At 44.1% G+C, this 24,883-nt stretch overlaps 1 protein-coding gene across 1 annotated transcript in view; it reads right to left on the bottom strand.

The window, feature by feature from the left end:
• The window catches only part of TMEM120A (transmembrane protein 120A), a 52,205-nt gene that overhangs the window by 19,661 nt on the left and 7,661 nt on the right, over nucleotides 1-24,883 (bottom strand). The window contains exons 2-7 of the mRNA XM_044287289.1: nucleotides 17,363-17,481; nucleotides 15,368-15,478; nucleotides 9,592-9,651; nucleotides 9,072-9,167; nucleotides 8,533-8,622; nucleotides 6,466-6,531 (exon numbers count right to left, since the gene is read on the bottom strand). Of these exons, the coding sequence (XP_044143224.1) occupies nucleotides 6,466-6,531; nucleotides 8,533-8,622; nucleotides 9,072-9,167; nucleotides 9,592-9,651; nucleotides 15,368-15,478; nucleotides 17,363-17,481 (542 nt within the window). The remainder of the gene's footprint in view (nucleotides 1-6,465; nucleotides 6,532-8,532; nucleotides 8,623-9,071; nucleotides 9,168-9,591; nucleotides 9,652-15,367; nucleotides 15,479-17,362; nucleotides 17,482-24,883) is intronic.

The following is a 24,883-nucleotide window of genomic DNA, read 5'->3' as shown; positions in this document are numbered from 1 at the left end:
AAGCATGGGGCTTAGAGACACTGGCACTGAGATGACTTTGGTACAGCCTGAACTGGTGGCACCCCACGATTTATTGCCCAGGAGATCCCTTACTGTCTCCCGGATTGGAAGAGTAGAACTGTCGCTGCCTGTCGCCAAGGTCTATTTGGACTGGGGTGCCGGTCGAGGAGTAAGGGAGGTGGGGGTATCCTCAAATATCCCTGCCAGTGTTCTGCTGGGGACAGACCTGGGGCGGCTTGTGTCCAAGTATGTGGCCGCTGACACCCCGAGGTCCGATCCCCCCAGAATGTGACCCCTGTTGATACTGTTTATGTTCATAGCATGCCTGTTCACGGGGATGTGGGGGTGGGGGATGTAATGTATGCCTCTCCCCTCAGTGGGGAGGGGGTCATTCACGCCAGCTGTGCTGAGGCCCTAGGGTGTGGCCAGCAAGCATGCTGGAACCTGTTATACTCAGGTGTGGCTACTGAGGGGACAAGCAGGGGGCAGACAGCTGCGGAGGAGGATGCAAATGAGGTCAGGGCTGTCCCAGGAGAAGTAGGGCTCCTAGGTAAAGCCTCAGTGCAGGGTTCCTCCACAACCGGGATGTCAGAAGGCCAGGTTAGTCCGTCTGTACTGGCAACGTGGTCGGAAGCCGAAGGGGAAGCAGGCACTACCAGCGGTGGCAGCGGCCATAGTTGCTGTCATGCGCAGTGGGAGTGCTGGGGCCCTAGGGGCCCCTCAGGGGTCTGATGGCTTTTCCCCTTCCGACCAAATGGCTGCCGAGTCAAATGGAGGCCAGGAGACAAGTCCCGGGGACGTGGCAGTCTCGTCTATTCTGGCCACGTCCGGTCAGGGGTTTCAGGTGGAGTTAGTGGCGGACGCCAGCCTGAATGCTCTGAAGTAGCAGGCGGCACAGCCTCCCTCTGACTCAGACCTCAAGCAGGTGGTCTGGGACCAATGACGGCTGTAACGGGCCACGGTCCAGTAGGGCTCACCGGAGGAGTGGCCTAGGGACCGGCAGGTAGTAGAACTGACAGGGGACGTGGCAGTCTCGTCTATTCTGGCCACATCCCAGCAGGGGTTTCAGGTGGCGTTAGGGGCTAGTGCCAGCTTGAAAGCTCTCACAGAGCAGGTGGATTGGCCTCCCTTGGACTCAGACCTCCAGAGGGCGGTCTGGGACCAAAGGACGGTTGTGCCGGGAAATGGTCCAGCAGGGCTCACTGGAGGTGTGGCCTAGGGACCGACAATTTGTGGTACCCTATCCGTTCAGGGCGGAGTTGTGGGTTGCGCATTAAATTCCGATGGCCCGATACCCAGGGGCCGCTAAGACAGAGGCCTGGTTGGGAGACGTAGCCACCCCTAGGGGGGTTGGTCATCGAGTGTGTAATGCGCTTCCATGAAAAAGGCGCCGGCCTTGTCGCGGTTGGTGCACAAGAGTATGGGGCAGGCCAGACCAGAAGCGGGAGTACGACCAGAAGGCTTGTGCGAGGACCCACCAGGTGGATCAGCAAGCGTGGATACTGGTTCCCGTACCTCAGGACAAGCTTCAGGCGGCCTGGGATGGTCCGTTCCTTGCGGCTCAATGCCGGGATGTATCTGGTCCCCCTGGACCACACCCGGGGAAGGCAGAAGGCCTTCCCCGTGAACCTGATGCAGGCGCATCATAAGCGGGAGGCAGGTGTCCTCCCGGAATGCCACCCCTTCTGGGAAATGTTAACTAAAAAGCCTAGAAGGACGGAGTCCACAGAGATGCCGTTGGGCATAGAGTATGCCCCTACCACTCAAGCTGCTTAAGGAACTCGAAGGGTACGCGGCCGCGTACATGGAGATCATTGCCGTCTTCAGTACTACATGGGAGGATCCCTGAGAGCATCTGGCGCAGATGCTCAGGCAGATCTGCCAGGCAGGCTTGACCCATAGGCCAGGAAAGTGCCTGCTGGGCATAAGCGAGGGGCCCTGGGCAGGCCGGGAAGCTTTGGAACCGGAGCCCGGGAGAGAGGATGCCAGCGCATCCTGGCTCACCCCCCAGGATAAGAACCAGGTGATGTCCTTCCTGGGCACCGCCGGGTACTATAGGGGGTTCGCGCCCCACTGTAGAAGCCTGGCGAGGCCCCTGACGGACCGCATCAGGAAGAAGCTGCCCTCCGCCGTCGATTGGACAAATGACTGTGAGACGGCCTTCCAGGAGCTAAAGGGCGCTTTTTCCAACTTCCCAGTAACCCAGGCAGCTGACTTCACGTGGCCGTTTATAGTACTGACTGGCACCAGTAATTGTGGTCTTGGTGTCATGCTCAGTCAGGGTGACTCCACTGGCCAGGAACAAATGGGAGGTGGGTACGCGGAAGCCTTGTGCTACAGCCGTACCACTTTGCCATTCACCACCAGAGAGGGTGCGGATGTGTGCACGGGGGAACACAGGAATGTGCTGCCTTATGGCGCCCTCTAAAAGGGGGAGGTGTGAGGAATATGGATTATTATTTTATCCAATGACAATCTTTGTTGCTCCCCGTCTTTTGTGCTGTGTAAAGGTTCCCACCCCAATCACTATTGAATATAAATCACAGCAAGAGTTTTCTTGATAACTTTAGATTTATTTTATTTTTCAGAAACATAAGTCATGCGGCAGTGCGTGAACGTTTTTTCGGCTCGCAGGCCTTCATCAGACACTGTGCCGCAATTAGGAAGTTTTGAAGAACTGATGTGGTAGTACACCAGAGGAAAGTGGCACTGTATCGTGCCTGTAGGAATGTGGTGTGCCCTGAACGTTTTCGGCTCGCAGGCCTTCATCAGACACTGAGGTACAAAGAAATAAGAAAATAAACATCTTTTGTACAAAATAAAATAAATGCAATGACTGGTGCAGTACAGGCGGTTCAATCACACATGTTGAGTTGAAACACCAACGATGAGAACATCTCTCCCAATGTGTTGCAGATAGTGAGTCCAAGTTCAAGAATGCAATTTATGTCTAAGTTGTACCTGATGCTCTATTTGCTAATGTGAGTAATATGGATTAATATTTTATGTCAGCAATGTTCCCACACCAGCCATCAGCTGTCAGATAGCAGAGGTAGTGAACGCCACAGGGGGACCCTGCTTCAAAGCCCAGCCAAATGGCAGAGAAACTCTAGCAGGCCACCTTTGTTTACAATTTCTCACCTCCATTCAGCCAGCCAGGAACCCAGCTAATTGACCAGGAAAAACCTCTCTGCAGGGGGTCTAGGCCATTCCCCAGTTCAATGAACATTATCAGACACAATGGAACCGGCGATTCATAAGGAATTCTGAATCACCCCTCCATCACAGACATAAACCAGATGCATATTTGTGTCCCTGTGGCCACGATGAACAGGCCCATGGTCATAGTTTAGTGGTGGGATGCCAGGGAGGGTATATATACATATCTCCTCACAGAAACCAAATAATGGTACCATACTTGGACTCTACTGGTAGCCAGAACCCGGGCGGATCCATTGGTCCCAGAACCACCTCCCTGAAACATTCTGGTCTGGAGCCATGAGCCCTAATCAGCTTTGTGGCTTATGTGCTGCCAACCCATCAGAGGGAAAGTGGACCCCTCCCAGAGGCCGGGAGGGAAAGGGCCAGCTACAGGTTAAAAGGCTTGTGCCAGCAAGCTGGCGTATCTTTTCTCTAAAGGGAGGTCACATTGTGTCATGTGTTTAGAGGGACCTGGAATTGGGGGACATCACTGCTTCCCATATGACTACAGCTAAGAACTCATCACAACCTAAAGCACTCATACCTGGTAAACTGACTTTTCGATTTGCTTAACCCTGTTTGTACAGTGCCACGCCATCTGTATTTACAACTTAGACCACTGTATATATTTTCTATGTATATTGTGTTTCGTCTAGCGCGACCTTAATTAAATATATAATTTAATCTTGTGCTGTCCTTGTATCTTGATCACGAATCCCCACGTCCGTATTTCGGCCTAGTAATACGCTACCGCGGGTTGGTTTCTTACCCTATATAATCCTGTTAGCGGACCGTGCTTATATCAAACAAGAAACTGGTGGCAGTATACCCGGGGGAAGCACTGTTTCACTGAGGCAGTGAAAAGGCTATCTCAGCTCCTTGCCTCTTTGTGCCCGTGTGGACAGGAGGAGTCTGTGAACACTGTACCAAGCTGACCTTACCTTCTCCACAGGAACGGAGTAACGTCACGCCTTGGTAACCAGAAACCATACCGTATATCGCTGGCTCTACATAGTTGATGTCCGACGTCAGTCAGGGTACGTTATTAGTCACAGCTATGTACCACAGATTGGAGTTAGTAATCATATGACATCCATATGCTCGATTTAATGTTATAATATGTCTGGATTGTATGATGGTCCGTGATGCCGTATGAAATATTTACTTAACACCTATGTACTTTAAGATCTATACCTCTAATCTCTTGCAGCATGTGCATTGATGTCGTTGTCCAGTATTTTACTCTATGCGCATGGTCGCTGTTAATGTGCAGAGATCTGTCTGTCACAGGGAGGTAGGTAAGCAGGGAAATAACCAAACACAGGAAAAACAAACAGAACAATAGACTAGGCCCAAAAGCTAGGGAGAAAAGGGTCACCACAATCATCACGTGGGACGCGGAGTTACGGCAGAAGCAAACACAGGCACAAAGGTGGATACCAAACAGAAGCGACAACTTAGGCACCGTGATCAAGGGGGTGAGTACACTGTACATTGAGTGGGACGCCACTCTAACTAGTACAAATACTACAACTCTACAAAACAAGGAAAATAGTGAGTATTAAACACACAAATACTCCTCACCAATGTACCCGACACGGATGTATTGAAAATAAATTCCTGGCAAATATCAGGAGTTGAACTAAACAGACTGAACTTTATATCATTAAAATTATGCGAAAATAGATGCTGCTATAAAATCATTGTGACCATCGCATATCACAGCTACTATAACCACCAGCATCCATACCCTTATATTTTGGGTGGCAGGGATAACTGTATCCTGAGACTGGTGGAGACCATTATTAACCATTTATGGATCACTATTGATGACTGTTGCTGTTGACAATCACTGTCGCTGATAATCATTGATATTAACAACATCTGCCGCAATTAATAGCTGCTGCTCCAACATTGCTGTTACTATTAACAACTGCTACCGCTACTATTGTCACTGATGATTACAGCTACTAATGACATTTGCTGCTATTAACAACTGCTGCTTCAAATATTGTCGCTAAAGATTGCTGCTATCAACGACATTTGTTGCTATCGGCAACCACTGCTTTAATACGGCCGCTATAAGTAATTGCCACTATAAACATTGATGCTAGAAACTATTATTTTATTTTTTACTATGTAAATTGCTGTTTTTAAACCATTCTTGTTAAATAATTTTGTAACATTGTGATAATAAATTATATATTATCTTATCAACCCTTGATTACCCGATATAACCAGATGAGGAGTGCCTGCTATATTTGAAAATGTATTGTCTTTGGTTTAGTCGGAACATCTCTTGGGTTACTTTATGCTTCTTGCTTGTTCGGCACTGTCTATCTGGGTGCTGAACTACTGTTATTTAGATAGAATGAGGGTAAAGTCCATAGGTCCATTTTCCAGATGAAGGAGTGCCCAACAACGTATTAGAAGAGACCTGTCACCTCTCCTGAGATGTATATTTTACGTTATACCTTCTAGAAATGTATGAGTAAATTAACAACGGAGTGTAACTGTGACACTGTCCAATTAGCGTGTCAGACTTTTTAACCTGACCCTTATGTCTGCTAGGTCAAGGGGAATGATAATGTCCAGAAGTAAGGCACAATGCAGAATCAATTATATGTTCCAGAATTATTTCATGGCTAATACAGAAGTAGACTTGCCAAGGGGGATGACAGCTCCTCTTGAAAGGGGTTGTTCCATCTCAGACACTGTGGGGATATTGCTAGGATATGCCCCCAATATCTAAATCGGTGTGGGTCCCACCTCTGGGACCCGCACCTATACTTGGAATGGAGCCGGCAAAGTCCCAGAGGGCACACTGTACATGCGTAGCCGTCCTCCATTCATTCCTAGGCGAGAGCCGAAAATAGCCGAGCGCTGGCTCTGCTATTTCCGTTAGCCCCATAAAAGTGAATGGAGCGGTGGCCATGCTTGTGTGATGTGCCTCACATTTATTTCAATGGGACTTCCAATAATAGGCGAGCAAGCTGCTTGGCTGTTTTCGGCGCTCCTATAGGGATGAATGGAGGGCGGCCACAGATGCGCAATGCGCCCTCCGGGACTTTATCATCTCCGTTCTAAGTATAAGTGTGGACCCCGGAGGTGGGACCTGCACCTATCAGACATTGGGGGCATATCCTAGCGATATGCCCCCAATGTCTGAGATAGTACAACCCCTTCAATGACTGAAGATATACTTGTCAGTAACAATATATATACACGATTGAGAAAGTTTAATCATTGTGTGTTAGGACTTACCAGGTCAATATAACACCTGACAGGAAGGTGGACACATAATGGTTCAGGACCCACCAGCCTTTAATTCTGTAAAATAAAAAAATGTAATGACACTAAAGGATTTAAAAGGTGAGTATACTGCAAGGTCTTTTACATCTACATTTTAAGATATCTGCTACTGAATCTTTTGACCTAGAAAACCATTTTGATGGCTGAATATTCTCTAACATTTATATACAGCAATTTACAATTTTGGTGTACGTAAGATAAACATGTCTTGGTGCTGAGCCATTCCCTTTATTGTTTGCAAGAGAATGGAGTAAGAGCCATTTTACACAGGACAAGGACTGGGTCAATTATCAGGAACAAATGTTCCTAGAAACAAACACTCATTCCTAATAATTAGACTGTAAGGCCTCTTTCACAGATGCAGTTTTGACTGCGATTGCGTTGCGTTGTTCAGTTTTTATCATGCGGGTGCAATGCATTTTGCACGCGCGTGATAAAAAACTGAATGTGGTACCCAGACTTCTTCACTGAAGTTCAGGTTTGGGTTAGGTGTTCTATAGATTTTATTATTTTCCCTTATAACATGGTTATAATGGAAAATAATAGCATTCTTAATACAGAATGCCTAGTAAAATGTGGCTTGAGGGGTTAAAAAAAATAATAATAATTTACTCCCCTCATCCACTAGTTCGCGCAGCCTCATTAATTTCTACGGGGCCTGTGTTGCTCATCGGTGAGTTCATTTTTATTCATTTTTTTTAACCCCTCAATCAACATTTTGGTAAGCATTCTGTATTAAGAATGCTAATAATTTCCCTTATAACCATGTTATAAGGGAAAATAATACAGTGAATTTACTTTGATGGGTTCCAGGGTTGCTCATCCCTATCATCTCCTAGCAACCATGCGTGAAAATCACACCGCATCCGCACTTGCTTGCGGATGCTTGCGATTTTCACGCAGCCTCATTCATTTCTATGGGGCATGTGTTGCGTGAAAAACGCTGAATATAGAACACGCGGCCATTTTAACGCAATGCACAAGTGATGCGTGAAAATCACAGCTCATCTGCACAGCCCCATTGAAGTGAATGGTTCCAGATTCAGTGCGGGTGCAATGCGTTCACCTCACGCATTGCACCAGAGCGGAATTCTCACACGGGGCCACCGTTCAACCAACCAACAAGCAAACACTCATTTATTCAGTAATTGCATCTTTCAGGAGGGACCTAAAATCCTCTATAAAAGGAAGCTGTATGGGGACAAGCAATCTTTGTAACAATCATTCATCTAGAGATCCTTGCATGTAAATGCAGCTATTGAGCAGGCATCGACCCTCACCTGCTTCTTCCTCCTCTGTTGCTGATAGCGGTCCCTGGTGCTTCTCTAGAAGGCCACAGGCTGCTTCTGCTTCCAGGGTCCATCATCCTGTCTATAGGGCGCATGCTCTCCTGCAGACCCTTAAAGGACCAGCGCGTGCGTGCCCTGATCTGTTCCAGCCTATGGCTGACTTTTGTGTGTACTGAAGGCACCTTCACCAGGTGGAATGTGCCTGACCTTAAGGTTTCCTAGCTTGCTAGTTTGACCAGTGAAGGTGTGCTAAAACTCCGCTTCTTGCCCTGACCATAGCCCTTCTAACGTACTGACCCTTCACTGCCCACCCTGACCTCGGATTAGTCTACACTGACCTCGGATCAGTCTGCCCTGACCTCTGCCTGTTTACTCACTACAAGTATTGCCTTAACCCTTGATGCTTCAAACCCGTGTCTCTAAGCACCATGGGTCAGCTGGCAACTACATTGGGACTACTCAAAGAGGTAGCAGCCTGGTGGCTCCCCTGCAATGATAACAAGATTCCTGTATAGGGAATAAAGTGTGAAAACCAGGGGACCGCCAGGATAACACCTTGAGGAATAGCCCAAAGTGAAACTGGTTGATTGGTACAGTGAGTCGACTACCTGATACCTTTATTGGCCTATGTGAAAGAGCCCATACAACAAGTTCAGATAAACAAAATCTACATTAAATTAAAATTCACATATGTAGACTATAAAAGGAAAATAATACAATAACATCTGACCTGGAGCCGTTGTTTATTAAAATGCTCTCTCGGATAGTTAGAGTGCAGTAATACCAAACCAGCAGAAAGTTAAACATGGCATCAGTCACCCTGAAAGTAAATTCAACAAGAGGATGTTAAAGTGATAATCTCATTCTTGCTATGGCGGCATTCACATCTCCGTCAGGGATGATCTGGACAGACAAAAAAACTCTGCATGCAACGGTATTTGTCCAGATCACCGCCATACCTCATTACAGTAAATGGGGATCCGGCAGTGCACTAGAGAATCCGGTAATGCCAGATCGGTTGAACTCCGGCAGGCTGTTTTCTGATAGAACAGCCTGCCAGAAAACGATCAATGGAGATGTGAAGAGGGCCTAAAATCTACATTTCTTGATAGTGGTAAGAACAGATAGATGGAGATGTGAAGAGGGCCTAACATCTACATTTCTTGATAGTGGTGAGAACAGATAGAGTAGATAAAGTAGATAACAGTCAGAAATGTAGTCCAATAACTTCAATGCCCGTTAATATCTACATCTGTACAATATACCCACCTGGAGTTCAGAAGAAAACGACAAACAAAGGAAAAGACCAGCAGGATCATTGTGAGGTACAACTTGAATTTCTCATATTCATCTTTGTAAGCAAACCTGACCACATAAGAGAAAACATTAACAGATGTATCCAGAACACATACAGATGTACACTAAGGCGCCTTTCCAAAGTGACACCAAAGTCTATGCGTAGAACATTAGTTTAGGGATTAGGAGGTGGCATGACTGCCAAAAGGATTTTAGGGGCCACTTTGAGCCGGGGGTCTTAGCTCATTGACAGTACTGATGCAAACTTATGAAATGTCTCTATAATATGTATTTAAAAGTTTGCATTTGCACATAATAGCATAATATTTTCCCAATTTAAAGGGGTTTAGTTATTTCATTGTTTCTTTACTACTGTACATTTTATTCTAATTCTACCTCCTCTATCTAGTGCACCCCCTACGGATACTACAAACTTACTTTAATAGTGAAGTGAAAACAGACCCACTCACCCTTAAATAACGGTTTTACTTACTTAGCCTGCTTGCTCAGGAGGGTTACATTCACGTTTCCCAATACCAGGCTCAAGTACAATCTGAAAGAGAATAGGACACAAGTATTGTCCACTACTCAGCACATCTGCTGCTCAGGTAGGAAACAACATGTATGGTAGGTGATCTAGTGCAATTTATATTTGACTCTCCACTTCTGCAACCACATGATAGGATATTGTTAGGAATTTGGATATGCCAATAGTTATATCAATGCACAGCGTTTAGTAATTTGCTTCAGAAAATGTTACATGATTATTCTCCAGACCATGGCATCTCATGCTTTTATTTCTGTGGCCTCCCCAGTTAGAACATGAAAACATGTGGATCTCACCATCGGTCTAAATCTGGTCAGACTCTAATGTGCGTTGGGAGCGCTCGACTCTCCATAGATGATGTTGGGGGAAGACAAAGATTGGGTGAAATTAATATAGTGGCCCAATCCTTTTGTTCTCTTGGGAGATACGCAGACACCAGAAGTGTCTGGCAGCGGCTTTCTTCCCTCTCCCCATAGAATATACATACACATTGGGCCGAGTCAAATGTGTATGTGTTTGGGGTGGCGGGAGAGATAGCTGTCGGCCGAACGATCATCCAGCCAACAGTTATTAAATGTGTATGGACAGCTTAAGTCAATGCTAAAATTAAAATGGCAGTCAGTTTATCTTTCATTGGTCTCCTGAACCCAATAGAAAATTAAAGTGTAATGGTCATGAATTTATTTATTTATTTTTGCTAATGTATAGGAAAAGAGATAGGGAACATTTTTGTAATATAATGCATTTAGAGAATTTGTACATTTATAGTAGAAAACTTGCCCAGAAATGTCTATTAGCAGCGGTCTCGAATAAGGCTAGTACAGTGCAGTACGGACTGGGAAGACGGGCAGGGCTGGGAGCTGCTGCCCTTACAGAGTGGACAGTAGATGTGCATGGGCTATGCAACCCTGGGCTAGGGCCTAGGTTCTTATTGTTCAATAGGTTTTTATTGAAGTATTCATTTTCAAACTAAGCAGTTTACAATATTTCACATTTACAACAAGCTAAAACAAGGGTGAAGGTGTCCAATATCACATCCAGTACATTAAATGTCAGTCGAGGCATAAGCCCACTCGGGGCCAGAAGAGCGGCACATCAGATATATATGAGCTCACTGTTTATAAGAAGACGTACAGGTACAAAGAGGTAACTTGAGGGGGGGGGGGGGGGAAGAGTAGGCTACCACAAACATGCAGGTAAAGGAGATGCAAATTTGCTGGAGAGCCACATGATCCACTGGTTATGGGCACGCATTTGGACATTAGCAGTGGGAGCGAAAACTAACCCACAGTGCATATGTTGGTTAACTGACTGAATCACCTCAACTAGTGGTGGAGTGTGAGGCAACTTCCATTGTCCAGCGATAGTGTTGCGAGCTGCACTCAAGATGTGCACCACTACCCACCTCATTCCAGGCGCTACCTCTGCTAGTCCCAGCCCTAATATGGAGAGCGCAGATGTACAGGTAAGATTTACCTCAGCGACTTCTTCGATAATCGCCTCAATATCAGACCAGAATGTATGAACTGATGGGCAGGACCACCACATATGCAGAGGGGACCCAATATTCCCACATCCTCTCCAACTGTCAAGGCGGGGAGTGGGGGAAACCCCAACCGTGCGGTATCAAAGGGTAAAGGGGATCAACCTGGCCAAAAGGAGTAATAAGGGAGCAGGTCACCTCCTACAACATCCCTAATCCTCTCCCTGACTCCTCACCGTATGAGTGGACCCCGATTGCGGACGTGTGAATGGACCCTTAGGGTATAAATAACACTTTAATTGAATTTTCCTGGATTGTTCTACATGATTTATTCAATTGGAGCTCTTAAAAGACCAATACATTGCAGCTCTCCATTGGTTAACAGTAAACACTTCAGCATGAACGGTTGTTTGTTTTCAATAGTGCATGGTAAGATACTGGCATATAGGGTAGATAGTTTAGGAGTTCTAAAATAATACTGATAAATATTACCACCTTGAGATGTATGGTGTGGGGTGAGAGTGCCCAACAAATGACGCAACTGAAGGTATTGGTAAAACCGACTATTTGGGAGAAGGTATGTGGTGTGTAGAAATGAAAAATCCACAAGAATTGAATCAGCGTACAAACAACCTAGAGAATGGATTCCCCTTGAGGTCCACATTGACAAATTCATATTGGGAATATGATATTCCAACGCTACCATGGGGATCTTTTCCCACAGAACATTAAAGAGTTTAATGGATTCGGTGAAGTGGGCCCGGATAAACAAAGTAGTTTGCATAGTAGGTAAGGGTATCTGGATCCATTTCTGCGGAGCAGTAGGAGACCACCATTCCAGCGCTTGCTCAGCTAAGTTAGCCAAGTAGTATATTTCCTGGCTAGGTGTATAAGATTAAGCATACGTCTGGTGCCGTCCCTGCATTGTCTTCTGGGGACAAATCCTACTTGGTCTGGATCCACCAAGGAGGGTAAGAACTTGTTAATACGGGTGGCCAAAATTTTTGCGTATAAAGTCTGCATTAAGCAGAGATATGGGGCGTAGGTTAGCAGGAGTATTTGGGGGTTTACACAGTTTTGGGAGTGTTATCACAGTAGCAAAGAGCATCTCTGGGGGAATCAAACCTGTTGTGAAGAAACTGTTATAAAGGGTGGAAAGGTAAGGAGTCAATTGGGCCTGAAAAGTTTTATAGTAATTGGAGATGAAACCATCTGGTCTCGGTGCTTTACCTGACTGAGTAGCTTTAATGGCAAAAGATATATTTTCTGAAGAGATCGGTCGGTTGAGTGATGACAGTTGGGCAATCGTAAGGGAAGGGAGATTTAGTGAGTTTAAAAAGGAATCTATGCCTTTCTTATCAGGTTGAGGAGTTGAGGTATCGTCTTTAAGGTTGCATAATATGAGGCTAATGCGTTTGTTATCTCTTGTGTAATTGTGGAGCCATCAAAGTGCAGTTTCTCTATTCTAGAGTTTGCAGCTCTTTTCTTAAGCCTGTTTGCTGGCAGAGAGCCTGCACGATCCCCCATATGATAGTAGGTGGAGCGTAGTCTACACATCACTCTTCATGTTTGTATAGGAGAAGAGATCTGAGATAAAGTCGGCCATTTTGAAAATCTTTCAGATGAGCATGGGAGGGGTTATCTTTATATCGTTGATCTGCTGTTTCCAACCTCAATAAAGCCTGCTTTAAATGTCGGTCTCTAAGTTTTTTGAGACGCTCAGCAGATTTCAGAAATATTCCTCTCATGCATGCCTTGTGGGATAGCCACAAGGTGGATGAGGATGAAAAAAAAAATCCTGTAAATGGGTGCGATATTCTTCTATACTTTTGGCACATTTGAGTAAGTATGAATTTAATCTCCATTGTGGGGGTGAATGGTTGGGGAGGCCAGGGTCTATCCCCAAGGAAATAGGAGCGTGGTCGGACTACTTAGCAAACCCAATATCCGTCTTAACCGTTTTATACAGAACATCTCTGGAGATCAGAAAGTAATCAATGCGAGACTGCGTATAATGGGAGGAAGAGAGATGTGTGTAATCATGCTCGCCTCCGTGCTGATATCTCCAAATATCATGCAAGGAAGTAAGTTTGAGAGTGTTTTTTTAAAATCTTCAGGACTAGTGCTTGCATGTGTGAAGCAATCTATCGGGATGTTAAAGTCTCCTCCCATCATCACAGCCCCCAACTCCACCCTTTGCGTTTTCCTGTAAAGCTTATTAAAGAAAGCCTTTTCCCTTAGATTAGGTGCATGCACAGATACTAATGTATTATGTGCGCCCTCTAGTGTACAGATTAGAATAACATAACGACTCGCAAAGTCTGTTATACCTTGGTGTAAGGTAAATGCTAATGAGGCCCTGATGCATATAAATGTACCCGCTTTTCTTTTCTTAATTGCTGGTGAATAAAAAATATGTGGGAAGAGACAGTAGGTACACCTGTGTTGCTCCGATTCCAATAAATGAGATTCCTGTATAAATGCTACATCACATTTAGATTGAATCAGATCTAACCACATTTGAGAGCGCCTAAATGGGGAGTTTAGCCCTCTTACATTATTAGAGTAGAACTTCAGCCCTGCCATGGAAAAATATATGGAGCAAGAAACACTATCACAATAGGCAATATCTGAGGTTTCACTGACATAAAACTAATATGACATATACCATATCTAGCTGAATAAATTGTATGGACACCGGAATAGGATAACAACTATTGGCGGCAAAAATAGCGGACCAAACAAGTAAAGGGGGGCACACACAAACTCTTCATAAAACTGCAGTGATGTGAGAACAAAGAAAAATGAAAATAATTGGACGCCTGCTTAGAGGAGATAGTATCACCTCTGTATCAGAAAAAGCAGACCAGTAGGGGGGAAAAGAACTGATGTTAAGTTCTTACATGCCCCAACTGCCCTCCATCCATATGAATATAGAAGAGGGGGAGTCCGAGTGGTCACACGGTTTCCCATTCTGGGGCAATTCTGTTGGGTTTGTTCCAGTCTTCTTTCCCAGCACGTGGGATATCAGGAAGCAGTCCCCATTTGTGTAGGAGAAGAGCCATTTCTTGTGGAGAGGTGCAGGTTATTTGCTGGCCATTCGCAGTGATCAACAGCTTAACAGGGAATCCCCAAAGGCAGCAAATTTTTTGATCACGGAGAATCTTAGGCCCCTTTCACACGGGTGAGATTTCCGCGCGCGTGCAATGCGTGAAGTGAACGCATTGCACCCGCACTGAATCCGGACCCATTCATTTATATGGGACTGTGCACCTAAGCAGTGATTTCCACGCATCACTTGTGCGTTGCGTTAAAATCGCAGCTCTATATTGTGCGCTTTCCACGCAACGCAGGCCCCATAGAAGAAGTGAATGGGGCTGTGTGAAAATCGCAAGCAAGTGCGGATGCGATTTAATCCACTTGCTCGCGCAGCCCGGTTTCTCTTCTGTGCTGTGTACAGGAAAAGGACTTGTGGTGACATCACTCCAGTCATCACATGATCCATCACCATGGTAAAAGGATTCAAGTGCCCCTGGCTCAACCGATTCCAGTATTCCCCTCAGCCTCACATTATTGCGCCTATGGCTGTTCTCAAGGTCTTGAATCTTTTTTTTGATCTATTAGCGTGTTATGGGAGGTTCGCTCTCCCAAGCCCTGGATTTCGCGCCTAATGTCCTTCAACATGCTGGAGAGGTCCGCTTTAAGTGAGGACCTGAGTGTATCCAACAAGGCGTGCATGGTACCTTCAGTGAGCTGTAGAGCTGCTGTGCCTGCAGGCAGATGATCCAGTGGATTTCCTGGGGTCCCCAAAGGTGAGGCCGGGAAAGTAGTTGTCTGAGGCGCCGAGGCGGGAGAACCCGAGGTACCTGGGCTGGACGGGGATGTTTTCGCAAAAAACTGAGTACGTTTCTTCGGGGCCTACCTCTTTCTAAGTTTACCCATCTCAGGTGAAGTCACTTGGAGTGAGAGAATTTCCCTCAAGTGGTCTTTGTGAGCCGCTTAGGATGGATACGAGCGGAGCAGATGAATTATGCGGCTGTCGCCATCAATGTGCTGGCCAAGCCCCCTACCTAGGGCCTAGGTTCCTAACCTGTGGTGCGTGTACCACAAGGCATACATGTCATGTCAGTAGTAGGTACTTTTAGGCATAACTGTACAGAGAAATACATTTTACACTGCTCCCAAGTTGGAGTGCCAACAAAACTGAGAATATCACTATTTTTTTCACATCAGTCTTACCCATTTTTCTTTGGGAGGAAAGATTCCATTTCAAAAAACGCCTTCTCTCGCAGCTTAATAGTTTCTTTGATTTCCTTAATTTGTTCTTCATTATCTTGTGTGCACTTTATCCTGGACAAATATAAAAATAAATAAAAAAGTGCCCCACATATGTGATAAACAGCTTTCAGTTAACACAGGAAAAAACAGCCTCCTTCTCTAAAGCTACATGCACACGACAGTGAAAACAAAAGTCAGTTAAAAACTGATATTTTCTTCACTGATGCCTTTCTGAGAAACGGACATTAAAAATAGACCCATTCAATTGTATGGGGGAAGCCTGTCAGTGAAAAACGGACAAGATAGAGCATGTTCTATTTTTTTACGTCCATTTTTCACTGACAAAAAAACTGGCCTGTGAATAACCCCATAGACTACCATTGGTCTTAAAACGGACGAGTGATGTTGTGTGCATGTAGCCTAACTATATGTGCCTCCATCGCATACCCCAGCAAGCAAAAAAAAATAAAAATTTCCACTACAAGAGCAGGGGCCCAAACAAACACCATTATAGCCAATGGGGTCTGTTCGGTTCAGTTATGTGCCCAATATTTTCATTATTCTTCTACAACTAAGCAGAACAATGAAACTTCATACCGTTGTAAGGGTGCAGAGCTAGCAGATATACCTCAGCCTTGAGGGGGTTGAAAGGCCCTTCTGCCACAAAAGAAGACATCAGGATTATACAGAATACATGCGAGGTTAACCATATTGATATGAGGCTGGAGTGTAGCTGCTTGGCAAATGCAAAGCCAAATCAAGAGCACTCAATGCTGAAAAACACTGGTTTCTGTATACATTTCTACCTAGTGGTGGCTGCAGGCAGTTTTATTATGTAAGGGATGGAGACCTGTATGGAGGAAATTTGACAGTGTATTTTTACCAGTTGATTAGTATTACTAAATTGAAAAATATAGTGCTCAGACTGGGCACCATATTTATGAAGTCAGGTATAGTTGGAACAACTACTGTTGGAAAAAGGTCCAAGATTCAACTGATATTCTGCCGCATGTTGCATAGGGGAAAGCCATTGGAACACTGCTGGCAGACTGCTTGTACTGCACATCGGTATTCACAGAGCTCCCGTTATAAAGATGTTATAAAATTAGGTGTGAACATTAAAAGGGACCTACACCTTTGCTGAAACCATGAAAGTGCAGAAGAGCTTTTCAACTACTTTCTCATGCTGGAGAAACCAAGCAGAGCTGAGGAAACCAGAAGGCACAACTGCTCGGAGAAACCTTGCTGCCCCTCAGTGGTTTCAGTTAAGACTTAGACCCCCTTGTAAAGGGTTTTCCAGGATTTTTTTTTTATATTGAAGGCCTATTCTCAGGATGTGTCAACAATATTCGATTCCCAGAGGTCCAACACCCCCCGCCGATCAGCAGTAGAGCTGGTTACTGCAGCGTTGCTCCCACTGAAGTGAATGGGATCAGCATTGCAGAAACCAGCTCCGTCCACTGCATAATCGCTGATTAGTGGAGGTGCATGGAATCGGAGACTGGCTCATCAGATATTCTGTGGATAGGCCATCGATAAAAATAAGATAAAAAAATCCTTGAGAATTTTACTATGGGTCTAAATGACTTCTGTGTACATCTCTGTAAGAACACAATGCATTCCTAAAGGAGGACCTGCCCATTGCAGGTCTGGTAACCCCAGGGGATCAGCAGATACAGCTAGGGAAACCGTGGATTGTGGTTTGTGTATGGCATAATGAATGTTTGATTGAGGCGCTCCATATATGAAGTCCATATGCCCCGATAGGACAATGGACAGGAGTGTCCTACACTTTTAGCCTTGCGTTATATATATTTATTTAGTGCTGATACTAAGACAAGTGTTCGGGCTGTGTACAGAGGGGATACCTCCGAGTGGAGCTTAGTGATTACACTCTGCAGTGAATATATACTAGCATCTGCTGCTTAATTTCCATAAGTGCCGGACATTACATACTTCTTCAAGTCCAGTGACAGGTCTTTAAACTTTTTCTTCTGCCGGCTAATAGAGCTGGAGCACCGTGTCTGCAGCTTTGTTAATTCCTCCAACTGCTGCTTGTAGGAGCGATGGGTTTCCTGATAGATAAAGCACATACAGACAACTAACTTTGCTGCTAGAATCCAAGGTGGCGTCAACTTTGTTGGGAATTCAAGATATTTAAGTAATTTGATGCAGACAGTTGATGAATAAGGAGGAGACATAGCTCAACAGTCAGCCAAATCTTATACTTTTTTTAAAAATATCTCAATTAATAACATAAAAAATAAAATACTAAAATGATTAAAAGTGTACATGTAGTAGCATAAAAGGCAAGAGAGGTACTAGAAAAGAAAAGTGCCTTACAGGCCAGTATCTAGTGATAATACGTGTATAGGGAGGCGTGAAGACTTGCTCACCTATTTTGCTTGTGCTGGGTGGGTCATGCATGTATTAGAGTCAGTCATTCACTATAGTAGTGACGTGGCAGTGAAACATTTCACTTACACTTCAAAAAAGTTTTCATTTTTGCCACAACTGTCTGGTTTCTAAAAAAAAAAAAAAAAAAAAGTGCCAAGTGCAATTTTCATATGCAGTTTTTACTGCAATGTTTTTCCCTATTAAATCATTGGAAAAAGCGCAGCATACCCTGGTGAACAAAAACTGTGCTGCATTGTGTGAGTGGGCCTTGTGGCCCAGCCCCTCCCAGCAGTGATTGACAGGTACATGCTGGACTTGGCATTTAAAAGGTTGCAAAAAATTTGATTTGCCACAGTCACAGTGACAACTTGCTATATACTTTTTACAGAGCCATCAGTGCTGGACTGAATAATAATAAAAAAAAAAAAAAAAAAAAAAAAAAATACGTCAATCACAGTAGTGAGTACAAAAAAAAAATATTGAAGCATTTCGATTGCATATGCGATCCTAATCATACCTTACAGCCAAATCCAATGTGAACAGGACAAAAATAGCCAGGAACAGGAGTGTAAATCCTAGCTCAGTAAATTAAGGCCTCATGTACACGACAGTATTTTTCACGGTCCGCAAAACTGGGTACCGTTGTTTCGTGTTAGTTTTTTCTTCTGTGTGTCTTCCTTGAGTTTTGGAGGATCACCAGACCAGAAAAGTGAAAAAAAAATCTAAGTCAAGTTTGCCTTGAAAATGATAGGAAAAAAAAAAAAAAAACAGACACGGATGCGGATGACAATCTTGTGTGCCTCCTCGTTTTTTCACGGACCCATTGACTTGAATGGGTCCGCGAACCGTTGTCCGTCCCAAAAAATAAAAATAGGACAGGAAACACGGATCACGGACAACAAACGGTGCATTTTCCGAGTTTTCAACGGACCCATTGAAAGTCAATGGGTCAGCAGAAAATCACGGAAAACGGAACAACGGACACGGATGCACACAACGGTCGTGTGCATGAGGCCTCACAGTGCTTGGGAAAGATATTTGCCCAAATTGCTCTTCAATGGATCTTCAATATTATTACTGTGCTATAGCGACGCGTCCTGCAGTCCCATACTGATAGTCCAGGCATGGTGGCAATTTTTAAGAGCAACTCAGGCAAATATCTTTTCCAATCGTGGTTAATTTACTGAGCTACAATTTGCACTAATTTTCCTCGCTATTTTTGTCCTGTTCACATTGGATTTGGCTGTACGGTATGATTAAGATCGCATATGCAATCACAACGAGTCATTATTTTTTTGTATTTACTGCCAGGGTTGTTGACTATTTTATTATTCAATAAAGAAGGAGATTTTACTTTCTGGTGCAGCTGGATATTTTGTCCTTTATTTCTCTGCAGGGTCAAATGTAGGTGAAAAGAAAGGGCGATGTGGGGTACTCCCTCCCCCTCCTGCTTCTTTACTGTTTGGCCAGGGGCTCGAGGATTCTGGCATCTGTCCTGGGCTCGAGGATTCTAACATCTGTCCTGGGCTTTCAACACTGGAGTCTAAATTTTGGGGTCTGGTGAAAGGTCTTTATTTAACATGTAATAATGCAGATTTTTAATTTGACAACCCAAAAATATATAATTTTGCTCCTAAATGTTTAGACTTAGGAACCAAAGATGGCTTAAAGGCTACGTACACCTTTTGTTTATGATTGCATTTTACTCTTTTTTGGCAAAAAATTATATTTTCAATTGGCTTTTATTAAAAAATATTGAGCCATTCTGTCACAAAGGGTTAACTGTTTTTTCTAACTGTGTGGAAGGCACTTTCAATTTTGCCCAAAAACCCTTATCTCTAAACTACTAAAAGGTCATAAACACTTACTTAAGCCACATTCTTATCAGTAAGATAAGAACTGAGCAATGAGGAGTGTTTATAAGGGCAGAGAGCAGAGATAAGGAGTCTGTCTGCTTGAAGATAGAAACTCCAAAGGGTGCTACTAGAGCATCTCCACTTTATTAAAAATATGGAATCCTTTTTTGTGTAAAGACCAAATGAAAAAAATGATTTTTAACCTAAAATAAGTACAATGCAATAAATAAATAAAAAAATTGCCCCCAAAAGATGCACAGTCTAAGTGTGTTTTTTTTAATTTATTTTTTATATAACTTCTAAGCCCTAAAACACCTCACTATTGAGAGGGGAGCTAGGAGCCCTTCCTCAAAGGGGTTGTCTCACGAAGAATATTCTACAGTTTTTAAACCAGCACCTGGATCTTAATACTTTGGTAATTACATGGAATTTTGTATAGCAACTGAGTAATTCAATAAAATGTATCTGTATAGCGCCACACGCTATTTGCTTTTTACTTATTCCTTTGACCTGCTCACTGAGAAGGCCACACGTGCTCAGTTTCATCCTTCAACTGCCCCCTGAGCAGTGATAGGGAGAGCTAAGACACGCCCCCTGAGCTGTGATAGGGAGAGCATGGACACGCCCCCTGAGCTGCAGCAGAAAAGACCCTCCCCTTGAGATGTCAGTTTGATATAAATCTAGCAGAGCAATGAATGGGGAGATCCCTGGATCCATGTGAGGTTCAGGGCTGGTTCTAGCTATATTAGAAATAGGCTGTCATGTACTATATGATGTCTGGTTTTCATTTTTTACATTAGTTATGGGATAACCCCTTTAATTGTATACAGCAGACTCATGACTGTATGCTTTTATAGCTGCTATTAACCAAACAGCAGAATATTTTGTCAGCATAGTGACTCAAGACATGTGATATGACTGCGATTGTGCAAGTCATCATTTACTTCTACTGGTCTGTAGACGCTGACTGTCAGCTACAAATTATAATTTACAGTGCTGTGAAGGGGTATTTCCCACCCACCAGATTTCTTATATTTTTGCCTATTTGTCACATTTGAATGTTTCAAATCATCCATCGCATTTTAATGTAAGATCTAGACAACACAATACCAATTACCAAATACTAATTACATTTATTAAAGATAAAAATTAATTCAAAATCTAGATCACTGACATGAAAAAGTAATTGCCCCTTAAACCTAATAAAGTATTGTGCCACCCCTGGCAACAGCAACTGCTATCAAACACTTGCAATAAGTCTTTTGGAGGAATTTTGGAGCTCTATTCTTTCCAGAATTGTTTTACTTCATTTACTGGAGGGTTTGCGAGCATGAACTGCCATTTTGAGGTCTTTCCACAGCACCTCAATGGGATTCAAGTCAGGATTTTGACTTGGCCGCTCCAAATCCTTGGCTTTGTGTCTTTTGAGCCATTCAGAGGTGGATTTCAGATCATTGTCTTGCCATATAACTCAACTTGAGCTTGGGGTCATGAACCGATGGGTGGACATTTTACTTCAAGATTTTCTGATAGAGAACGGAATTCATGGTTCCATCAATTATGGCAAGTTGTCCAGGTCCCGCAGAAGTGAAGAGGTCTTTATGCTGGAATGCAGTATTGGCTGTATGCTACATGAAACCATTCACAGATTATTATTCCAAAAGTTTTAGGAGCCACCTACATGTGTTTGTCAAATGTGAGATGAGCCTTTGTGTTCTTTTTCATCATTAGTGGTGTGTACCTTGCAACTCTCAACTGGATGCCATTTTTGCCCTGCCCAGTGTCCTTCATACTGTGCAATCATAAACTGACTTTAACTGAGGCAAATGAGACCTACAGTTGTTTGTTTGCGTGTCTGGATTCATAAGGTTCTTTTATGACCTCCTACATTAGTCATCTTTGTGTTCTTGGTGACATTTTGGCAAGCCAGCCACTTTCTGGGCAGAATCACCACTTTGTAGATAATGGCTCTCACTGTGGTTTGCAGGATTCCCAAAGTCTTAGCAACAGATTTGTAATCCTTTCCAGAATGGTGGGTCTTAGGGACTTTCTATTGCATCTGTATCTCAATCTCTTAAGAACTTGGTAACATGTGCTGCTTTTTCTAGCCTGCTTTACATTGCACAAAGGTTCAATTTAAAGGGGTTGTGTAGTGGTCTAATACTGGTTACCTATCCTCGGGATAGGTCATCGATATGGGACCAGCCAGGGTTTTACCTGAATGTTTACCTGAATACCGTCTCCCCTTAAACACCTTCAAAACAGCTGATTGGTGGGGGTCGCGGTAGTTGGAAGTCCTGCATAATCTTAAGTGATATTGGACTTTATAGCTATGGGGGTAATTACTTTTTCACATAGCGCCAGGTAGGGCTGAATGTCATTTTCCTTCAATAAATGAAATCATCATTATAAAACAGCATTTTGTGTTTACTTGGGTTAACTTGATCCCATATTAAAGGTAGTTTGATGATCTGAAACATTCAAGTGTGACAAATATGCAAAAACAGATAAAATGAAGGGGGAGCAAATACTTTGTCACAGCGCTGTATATGTGCAGATACGTTGAGTGACATGTGAAATGCTACACAATGCATTCCTATGGAACGGTGTGTTGTGTGACTCCAAAGTAATGCAGCAGTCATGGGTCTGATGTCAGCCTCTAGCCCAGAGCCAATACAATAATTTAAAAGACGGGTACACTTAATTAACAATAAGAGTGCCTTCACATATTGCAGTCAAATTGTGTTTTTCTTTCTCTACAAAATCATGGCAAAATGACTAAAAAAATATGACCGTAATGTGTGAATGCAGCCCACAGAAAGGCTGGTGGTGCTGCAATTTATCAACCAAACAAAATGTATATTGCTATATTTTCATTACCTAGTTTGCTAGATTTCACAATGTCTAATGACTAATATGTGTAATAAAAGCAATTATTGTGCAATAAATCACAACACTAAATTCTGAATAATTGATTGAAGGTGTAACCCAAATGGGTAGAAGATGTGCACATTATTTCAGCATTTACATGAGTTGACAGCCTGACAGACTGGAGGAAATTATGCAATATCTAAAAGGTCAGAGTCACCGAGTTGAAGTTGTAGACTAACTTGTAGTCTTCATAAAAACCCTGCAAATAAAAGTCTCTAAGTTGCCATCTGCTCCTAGGGCAGTGGTGGCGAACCCATGGCACGGGTGCCAGAGGCGGCACTCGGAGCCCTCTCTGTGGGCACCCGCACCCTTGAAAAAGTCTATGGTGTACCAATATGCCTTAGATGTTTTCTGCCATCATCAGCGCAGGGCGCACTATGAACGGCACAGGCAGTGCACTGAATGTAGGCAGGATATTATAGCTAAGTGATAAAGTACATGGAAGATATACTATATTGGACTGTAGTATTCAGGGTAAATTGCCGTGTGGGTACTTTGCGATAAATATATGGGTTGCTTTTTGGGCACTCGGTCTCTAAAAGGTTCACCAATAGGGTCCTAGGGTGTTTCTAAGTCTCTTGGATCATCTTTTGGTTTGGGTGTTGCATAATATACCTATTAGGAGGCAGCTTTCCAAGTGTCTTGTGGTCTGATTTGGGCATTTTTGTCATTCAGAAGCATGAGATTTTTAAAATCTAATGTAAAAGAAGGGAACGATACAAGTAATATACAGTATTTACATCTTGATGTGATGGTCATTTGGGATAAAAACGCTGGAATTTCCACAGATCCACGCAATACAACTACAAATATTATGAGACATAGGGAAATAGCTAGGCATACTCTATTGGCTGTTATCTCACATGGCATTAGGAAAAATTAAGATGCTCATTTACTCTACCTATGCAAGCCTAGGCTTTTCCCTTCAAAAGATAAACAGGTGCTCATAGGGTACACAATGTCAGGGCATTAAATTGTGCAAAATTATGCACAACTCAGGGGTGTAGCTATAGGGGAAGCGACTGCTTTGGGGCCGGACTCAGTAAAGGCCCACCCAAGAGGAGGACTATAAGATTTTATCGTCAGCGCCCCTCAACATTATTATAGAAACATGACATACAGTATGTACATGTAGGAAACAGACTGAGTGACTGTCGGGTCTCATCTAAGAGAGCGATCTTGACTAGGGGTTGCAAACAAGACAACGGAACAAAGTAATGCAGGTCAGTAAAAAAATACTGATGTGTGAACAAACACATTGAAATAAATTGGGTACGTGGCTAGCTGATGGCGGAGTAAGCAGCGGTTTCCTGGAGCTCCCGCTGCCCCTGGAGTCCTGGAGCAAGAGACTTAGACAATCTTTAAGTTTTTCTCCTCCCCTGCCGGCCTTGGATACAGTTTCCAAGATGGCGCCGACCCAGGCTTCTCCGCACGTTCCCGTGCAGATAACCAAACGCTGGCCTCACAAGGTAGCCCGGTTCATCACATACCTGCAGGTCAGCTCCTCGGTGGATCCATCGCTGATGCGGAGAGCTAGAGACCGGCCCCGGCACGGTCAGGGGTGAGTGCCCAACCATCACCTGAATGGTTGCGGGTCCAGCATGGAACAGCTCAGTTGCCATCTTGGGCCTCCTCCTCACCAGGCTTATCGCTCCTCATTCAGAGGTAAACAAGGGAAAAACAGAGCGACGGAGGATGATTGGGACTGGAAGGCCCACATTAAAGCTATCCCCACCAGACAGAAAATGGACGCATCGTTCCAGCGCCTGGAGTCCTCTCACAAAAAGGACTTTGAGACCCTACAGAAGGACATCCACCATATTGGGGGGAGGGTGTCGTAGTTGGAAGAGACCCAGAAAAGGGTTCATAACACCCTAGATGCTCACGCACGGATGTTACACGCTCACTCTACACAGTTAAGTGAACTGCAAAATCACTTGGACGATATTGAAAACAGAAATAGGCGTAACAATCTCCGCATCCGAGCCTTAGTGAGGGGTAGGGACCTCCCAGCTTGAGCCGTGGGCCCAGACCTTTTTTGGTGCCCTACTTCAGTACCCTCCCGACAAAAAGTTGCAAATTGATCGCATCCATCAGGCCCTAGGCCCAAAGCCTACAGACCCAGTTCTCCCAAGGGATGTTATCTGTAGGATCCATTTCTTCAAGGAAAAGGAAGCCATACTTGCTAAAGTGAGGAGCTCGGATCGCCTATCTTACCTGGGGGGCTCCTCTCATACTCTCAGATTTGGTTAGACGGACTTTATTGCTTCAGAAGGCTCTCAAGCCTTTGCTT

Source organism: Bufo gargarizans, chromosome 3 (genome assembly GCF_014858855.1).
Source record: "Bufo gargarizans isolate SCDJY-AF-19 chromosome 3, ASM1485885v1, whole genome shotgun sequence".
Taxonomy (NCBI): Eukaryota; Metazoa; Chordata; class Amphibia; order Anura; family Bufonidae; genus Bufo; species Bufo gargarizans.
The sequence above is the reverse complement of the archived record's forward strand: the minus strand, read 5'-3'. Positions and strand labels throughout refer to the sequence as shown.